The sequence below is a fragment of the Hypanus sabinus genome, chromosome X2, assembly GCF_030144855.1.
Source record: "Hypanus sabinus isolate sHypSab1 chromosome X2, sHypSab1.hap1, whole genome shotgun sequence".
NCBI classification, from domain to species: Eukaryota; Metazoa; Chordata; class Chondrichthyes; order Myliobatiformes; family Dasyatidae; genus Hypanus; species Hypanus sabinus.
This window is the reverse complement of record NC_082739.1, coordinates 775,521-783,903: the sequence shown is the minus strand read 5'-3', so window position 1 is coordinate 783,903 and position 8,383 is coordinate 775,521. Positions and strand designations below refer to the sequence as shown.

Here is an 8,383-nt window from a genome sequence, read left to right as displayed (position 1 = left end):
ATTAATCTGTAATTTAAAACAAATACATTTTTTCCATCCCCCAAACCCCAACCTCCCTCTATGCTTTGGTTATTCAAGTATTTGTCCAGATACTTAAAACAAGAGAGCATTTGCCTCTGCCCTTAGACAGTGCTTGGCAAATTCAGTCACTCTCTGCATTTAAAAATATTCCTCAATCTTCTCCCCATTCACTAAATCTGTGTATTTCCTACTACCTGTATTTCTCTGCACAGAAATATCATTTCAAGGAGGAGTAATGCACATGAATGTGGAGACAAGACTACAGATGCTGGAACCTGGAGCAACAAAGATGCTGCCTTTTCATCTGTTGGTGCTTAGGAATATTCCTGCCATGAGATGGCAACAGTGCACATAAATATGCCAGACAGAAACGTGGACTGTTTATTCCCATCCACAGATGCTGTCTGACCTGCTGAGTTCCTCAGCATTTTGTGTGTGTTGCTTTAAATATACTTGTGATTAGATTTATGTAATAGCCCATCAACAAAGGACTTCTGTGATTAGAAGGGTTTTCCAGCAGAGATAAGTTAGTTCAGCACGTAGAGATGTTGCTGCAGTTTGTAGACAGGAGAGCATGTCATGTTCCAGTGGCAGCGCTAAAGGAAATGTTGAAGGAGCCCAGACTGAATCAGAATTATTATCACTGATTGAAATTACATGTAACTTGTTACATACACCTGTTAGGGTGCATTCTCCAGATACCTTGTGAGGTAACCGTAGCCTTCAGCTAGGAGCAGATGTCATCAGGTGGTTCCCAACCTTCACAGAGTGTTTTGACCCTTAACCACAACATTCTCCAGTTGGTGGACCAGCAGTGGTGGCCAAATCACTGCCCATCTGCTCCTGGCTTCCAGCTTCCCTCCTCTCATCTACTCATTCTGCCTCTTCCCCCCCTCCCCCATCCTACAAGCTGCTTGTTTTTCGCTCCTTTCATCCAGGCCCAGAGCTGACAACAACAGCCATGCTGATTTGGCTGGGAAACCTCTGCAGCAGATCTCCACAGGGAACAACCATGCCTACCATCCCTTGTCTTTGCACTCCTGCACTAAGGGCTGGTACTTCAAGGCCTTTCTCTCATGGCCTCTTCCCATCCCTCCTCCCACAGCACTGCCAGCTCAACAAGAATTATTTTCCGGTCTTCAATTGACCACAATACAATGTCTGGGCGGAGGGTTGTGCGCACCACTTCCAGGAACTGCAGCCTCCTTCCCACATCAACCCTCATCTCCCAGGACCTGGCCATTAGCAGCAGATTTGGCTTTGGTTGTTTGGTTACGAAAGGCCTGGCTCCCTCTTTGATAAAGGTGATGGCCTTCCTCAAATCTGTGCCAGCAGTCCTCTTCTTGCATCTCTCTCGATCTAGTGTGTAAGCAAGAGCCAGCAGCACCTTATCATGGTGCCACCCAAACCGTCCTTGAATTGGAGCTGTTTTACACCCAGATAGTATATGAGCCAGTGTCCCCTTTTGACCACAGAGCTTACAGTTTGGGTCTTCTCTCATCCCCCGTGTGTATAGATGTAATGGCGAAGGAAGGGTGTCATACATGGATTGCAAGAGGAAGGAAATACGGAAAGGCTCCAGTCTCCATAACTCTGCCCATGAGATCTTGCGCTTGGGCAGATCCCATTTTGTCCAGGCACCCTGGGATGCTTGTTCCACTGACTTTGACATCCACTTCTCTTCTTCACTGATCTGTACTTCTGCCTGTACCATGTCTCGCCTGTTCCTTATGCTTGCATTTCCCCATTACTGGAAGTGAACTGACCTGAGGTCTTGCCGCCTGACGCAGGGGTTGCCAGTGATATCTCTCAGCTTCAGAGAACACACTATCTGCTCTACTGCTGCTTTGGCTGCCCACTTGCGCCCAGATCTGGTTGTAACGCCTGCTTGCTTTACCAGATCGTCATTGGAATCTCTCAAGTTTAATAAGGCTCTGCATTTAGCCACCTTGAATTCCTCCACAACAGATGGCGGGAAGCTGCAGTTGCTCAGATCGAATATAGAGGCCCACTGAAGAGAAGCTTAGGGGAACACCTAACCATCTCTCCAGGTGCTTGTTGATTTTCCTCTCAATGCCCTCTATGGCAGTCATGGAGAACTCATAAAGTGTGAAGAGCCAGAGAAGCCTGGGCAGAAGGCCGTATTGGTACAGGAGGTCTTGAATTTACCGGGAAGTCCGGATTTGTCGACCTTCTTCAGCCATTCATCTGTCTGCTTCACAGCATTGGTGACATTGGCCCTATCTGTCAGTGATGCATTAAACCACTTTCCCAAGCATTTTATTTGGTTATCTTTGATGGAAGGGATGACCTCACCCTGAATTTGGAGGCTAAACTTGCTAGTTACTTAGGCCCTTTCTGATCACCATACACTTGGACTTCTTGGCCTTGTAGGACATCCTTGCCCAAGTGGCTACATTGTCCAGGGTTTCCAATACCCATCTTGCTTGGACATGTGACAGTTGTTATAGAGATGTTGTCCATGAACCCTCGTAGAGCTGGCTGGGCAATGCCCAACTCCAGTGTCGGGCCGCAGGTTACGTCTTCTGCTGCTGATATTAGGAGGTTCATTCCCATAATAAATAGGGTGGGGGAGATGGTACACCTTGTTGGAATCCCCTTCTGGAGGTCCTGCCAACTAGTTGTGAAATGGGCTGATGTAAAATATGAGTTTGAATCCTCCTAGGTAGCTGGTGATCATGTCTCGAATAGCCACTGGGATGTAGTAGTGGTCAAGTCCTTCGTGGATGAGGTCATGTGGAATAGACCCATAGGCGTTCGCGAGGTCTAACCAGACAACTGTTAGGTCACCTTTTTTCTGCTTGGCCTCACAGATCAAATGCTATGTTGTCTGTGGTTACCGCTGGTAGGAGTGGAGGAGACATTGATCTCGCCCTCCCCTCCCCTCCCTCCTCATGCCCTGTAGCTCTGCTCTTCTCCCTCCCTTTCTCTCTTCCTGCCCTCTTCCCCCTTCACCCCTCAAAGTTCAAAGTACATTTATTATCAAATTATGTATACTATATACAACCTTGAAATTTGTCTTCTTGCAGGCAGCCACAAAACAAAGAACCCTAATAGAACCCATTAAGAAAATAAGTCTGTCAAACACCTAGTTTGCATTCTGACCCGACATTAAATCAATCAAATATTGGCTTGTTCCTCTGTCTTGTGCCTGGCCCCACTGCCTAAACTCTACCTCAACTCAATTCTGTTCCTCTCTCCTCCCAGCCTCTTTCCCATCCTATCCTCTCTCTCCCTCCTCCCACCTCTCAAATCCTCTACAATATTTGATAGGCTGAGTACAGGAGCAATATTTCATGTAGAACCAAGGGTCAAAGTCAAGTTTATTGCCATCTACACGTCCATGTATGCACAGGTCTAATGAAAATCTTGCTTGCAGCAGCATCACAGGCAGAGTGTCAAGTAAGCATCATTCACAAGAAAAACAAATTATGCAAATAGTAAAATGGTCAGATCAAAATAAGAATGAAATGTACAAAGCAGTTCACATTAGATGACTTCAATGTAAAGATTTTGGTTGAGGTAAAGTCAGCAGTTAGTAATATGAAATAAATTTAGTTCACTGCATCTCACTTTGTGGAGTGTGGTAAATAAGGTTGTTGAAGTGCAGGCACAGAGAAATGTGGGAGTGGAATGTGTTTATAACAGAAGAGAGCAAGCATTAGATCTTAAACACGAGAAATACTGGAGGAACAGCACATCGGGCAGCATCTATGGAAACGAATATACAGTCAATGTTTTGGGCAGAGACCCTTCTTCAGGATCATTGGACCTATGCATCCCCACAATTATATTGGAGCTGTTCTGGTTCAGGTGTAACCCATCCATCTCGCATAGGTCTCACCTTCCCCAAAAAGATCCAGAACTCCAAAGCCCTCCCTATCCCTTTAGCCACATATTTATCTGAGCTATCATCCTATTTCTATACTCACTAGCACGCAGCATTACTTATTCAGTTATGACTGGTGAGCTCAGTGCTGTGTATTGTGTGTCTGGCATCATGTGGAAATTCCTTGCACCTTGTGGTCTGGATAACTACATCTGTGGGAGATGCCTCCATTGCCTACAAATGTTGATTGCATCATGATCTGAGTGGTTGTGAATGGAATATAGCACTGTGCAATCACCTTCCAAGTATCTTCAAAGCTGATCTTATAAAGGAAAGAACTGAAGATGATCGATCTTAAAATACTGAGGCATAACTTTTCTAATTTTGTAACTGTTTCCTCAGCAATAAGCAAGAACACTTAACTTTTCCAGTTATGTCTCAGTTTTGTATGGATTCTCATCTGCAGAATCTGAAACCCTCTAATGCAGTATTTCTTTAGTCAAGCATTCATTTATAATATTCTATTTCAGTGTTTACTGGTACTTGGCACTGGAATTAATCTGGAGATTACCGACTTTGAGTTCTTTCATTTAATCTCTTGACCAGCTTTATGTAATCTGCCAACAGCAGTACTTCCCTCTTTCTGTGTGTGTGCGTGTGTGTATAGAATAATCTATAGCTATCCACACTTTGCTGTCATATTGCCATACCAAGGTCACAATTATACTAAAATGATGGCTGCAGTTGCAGAAGCACTTGTCCCACTTGCTAACCATTGAATTGCCAATCATTGGAGGTTTCCTAACCTCTCAATGAGGGTCAGGCCACTGAAACTGAGGTGCATCGGAATTCCTTCTCTCAGCAGGCATTGAATCTCTGGAATTCTCTGCCCCGAGGACAGTGGAGGCCAGATCAGTAGGTATATTTAAGATGAAGATACATTAATAAATGAAAGATTGCAGGGAACTGACACAGAAGAGAATTTGAGGCCTCCATAGCTCAGGCATATGGCATGGGGAGGTAGGCTTGAGGGAACTGCTGGCCTACTCTTGCTCCTATTTTCTTGTGTTGCTGTGGTTTAGATGCAATGGAATGAGTAGTCATCTCTGTCCTCAGGGCAGAGCAATTCCAGGCCTTCATTGCTCGAGGGATTGAAGCAGGGAGGTTATGCTGAAACTGTACAGGGTATTGGTGGAGCCACACATGGAGAACTGCGTGCAGTTCTAGTCTCCTTACTTGAGGAAGGATATACTGGCTTTGGGGGTGGTGCAGAGGAGGTTCACTAGGTTGACTCCAGAGATGAGTGGGTTAGACTAAGAGGAGAGTTTGAGTAACCTGGGACTATATTCGATGGAATTCAGAAGAATGAGAGGAGATCTTATAGAAACATATAAAATTATGAAAGCAATAGATAAGATAGAGGCAGGAAAGTTGTTTTCACTGGTAGATGAGACTAGAACTAGGGGACATAGCCTCAGGACTTGGGGGAGTAGATTTAGGATGGAGATGAGGAGGAACTGCTTTTCCCAGAGAGTGGTGAATCTGTGGAATTCTCTGCCCAATGAAGCAGTGGAGGCTACCTCATTAAATATATTTAAAACAAGGTTGGATAGATTTTTGCATAGGCAGGCAAGTGGAGATGAATCCATGGCCAGATCAGCCATGATCTTATTGAATGGCGAAGCAAGCTCAACGGGCCAGATAGCCTCCTCCTGCTCCTATTTCTTATGCTCTTATGGATAAGGTATGATGAAATGGCTGATCAGATGCGGTAGGCCAAGTGGCCTAGTTCTGCTCTGATATCTTATGGTCTTATACATGCATGTAACATCATATAAACAGTACATACATTAAACATAAATTAAATACAGCTTTTAGAAGAAAGACAAAATTAGAGCAAAAAGTTTACAAGAGGTTCCTGGCAGTGAGGTAGGTATACTACTACTGAATCTTTGTATGGCTGGACTGCCTGTAGTGCAAAGATCTTGACCATACGCACCGAACATTACCCTAAGAACACCCACCTGCTCCTCATTCCAGTTCAGCCGGCAGCTGCCCACAACCTCTTCCCGTTGCTGCGATGCAGCTTCTCGCGTTGCCATGGCGCTGGACCGTCTTCATCCGTTGCCATGGCGCCGCGCTGGAGGGTAACAACATTCCGCCGGCAACGCGCGTGCTCACTGAGCGTCTGAGCCGGTTGTGTGAAGATGGCGGGTGGAGTTTCGTTGCTGCGGCTTCTGGTGCTTTACTTCGTGCTGGCGGAGAGTAAGTGAGAGTGGCTGGGGAAAATGTAACCGAAAATTTTTCACCAGAGACGTAACTTTATTTGGGGACAAGGCTTGACAGGGATTATTCTTTATTTACCTGATCGCTGTGCGATAAGTTCTCGTGCGAGGTGGCTGCTTCGCTGCGCGGTTCAGTCGCACTGTTAGTTTTGCCCCGCTGTTACACGCGTGTCTTCACCTTTATTTTTACAATGCGTGAACGGAGAAGCTATTTCTAATAACAGTTCAAAGCCCGTGTCCTGTGATATGATTGTGTAATTTGTTCACAGTATTGCAAATATTGAAGGGAGAACATGAAGTGGTTGTTGTTCGGTTCCATTAAGTGAAATGGTTGCTCAGGAATAGGGTTAACTAAAGAAATGTTGGAGTAGCATTTCACGTGCGTGGCATATCCTAATCCTTTGATGCAAACCTGGTCAAGCAAGAGAAAATATGCAGATGCTGGAAATCCAAGCAGCATACACAAAATGCTGGCGAAGGGTCTCGGCCGGAAACGTCGACTGTGCCATAGATGCTGCCTTGAGTTCCAACGGTATTATATACATATGTGTTGCTTGGTACTGGTCAAGGACTAGTTGTCATTAAAATTAATTTATCTTTTGGTCTTCCTTGAAGAATTTGACTTCTCCTGTTTCATAAAATTACATGTATTTAACTTGAAGTGAGATAACATGTTTTGGAAGTGGGAGAGTAGACTGGGTACAGACTGTTGTGCTTTGTAGACAGAAAGTCTTTGTACGGTGAGTTTGAATGTTCGTTGAGATGCATGGAATTTAGCATAGAAATTTAAATATTTGTGTCTGCTGAAGAACACTGATATGTTGATCCTTTCTGCTGTCTAGGAGACAACTGAAAATATATGAATTTAAATGAAGAGGATGTCTGGCATTTACATTTAATTGGACCTGGTATTTTTATGAATTGTCTATATTTGTGAAAACCAAGTGAATTGTAATCAGATATATACTGCACTGAATTCAGATTCAAAATTACAAAATTAAAGGATGTGACGTCCAACCCAAAGGATTTGAAATCTTGCAGTACCACCCTTCCTTTGATTGTGCTTTACTACTTCAATATTTACAGTACACTAATCTTGCAAGCTCCCTTTCAGGTGCTTCCTGCTTTGTCTGCTCTATTTCAGTTTGATCTCAGTTGTCATTTGGTCCCAGTCAGATGAGGCCTCTGTTCAAAATGCACTCTTTTCAATTCTGTATGAAACAAAAATTACTTGACACCAGTAACAAAATTTCAGTGTAAGCACAGCTTTTATTAGTTCTCTTTTATTTCTGTTGATGTGCTTATAAAGGCATTGATGCATGTTTGAGAAGTGAGAAATCTTGAATAAGAACAGAAAATAGTGAGGATACTTAAGCAGGTCAGGCTGTGTGTGTGGAGGGAAAAGTTGGCCTGAATGTTAACTCTGACCTTTAATCAGATCTGATTATGTTATTATTCTTATTGGTAATTAGTAACATTTAATACTAGGTGGTCGTAGACTGCAGCTTGCCTCTATAGATGTTGCAAAGTTAATTAAGCTTATGTTACATGGTTGGTCAGCTTCATAGAATTGTATCACAGAGAAAAAGGCCATCAAGCCCAAATTGTTCATGCTGACCAGTAGACAACTATTAATCCCATTTCCCAGCATTTAGTCCATAGCCCTCTTTGTCCATGTAATCCAAGTGACACTTAATTGCTGTCAGTGACTTAGCTTCAAACCATGTATGTCTATTAAATAGTTAAGTAGTGCAAAAAGAGAAAACAAGTTTTTAAAAAATAATGAGGTAATGTTTGTGGGTTTAATATCCATCTAGAAATCGGATGGCAGAGTGGAAGAGGCTGCTCCTGAATTGCTGAGAGTATGCCTTCAGGCTTCTGTACCTCTTTCCTGATGGTATCAATGAGAAGAGGGCATGTCCTGGGTGGTGGGGGTCCTAAATGATGGACACTGCCTTCCTAAGGCACCGTTCTTTGAAGGTCTTCGATTGAATGGAGAGTAGTACCCATGATGGAGCTGACTAATTTGACAATTTTCTGCAACTTGTGTCGATCTTGTCCAATAGCTTTCCCATACCAGACGGTGATGCAGCCAGGCAGAATGCTCTTCACAGTACATTTGTAGAAGTTTTCGAGTGTTTTAATTGACAAACCAAATACCCTCAAACTACTAATTAAGTATAGCTGTTGTTTTACCACCTTTATAGCTGCATCAATATGTTGTATC

The 8,383-nt window shown here is 43.6% G+C and overlaps 1 protein-coding gene across 2 annotated transcripts in view; it reads left to right on the top strand.

Annotated features, from left to right (window-relative positions):
- Positions 1–12: 12 nt before the first annotated feature.
- jam3b (junctional adhesion molecule 3b) overlaps positions 13–8,383 on the top strand; it is a 149,749-nt gene continuing 141,378 nt past the window's right edge. The window contains exon 1 of one of the 2 annotated variants that reach the window (XM_059956774.1): positions 13–6,136. In XM_059956774.1, the coding sequence (XP_059812757.1) occupies positions 6,079–6,136 (58 nt within the window). In that variant the 5' untranslated portion in view covers positions 13–6,078. The remainder of the gene's footprint in view (positions 6,137–8,383) is intronic. The other variant, XM_059956773.1, reaches the window with a different exon arrangement.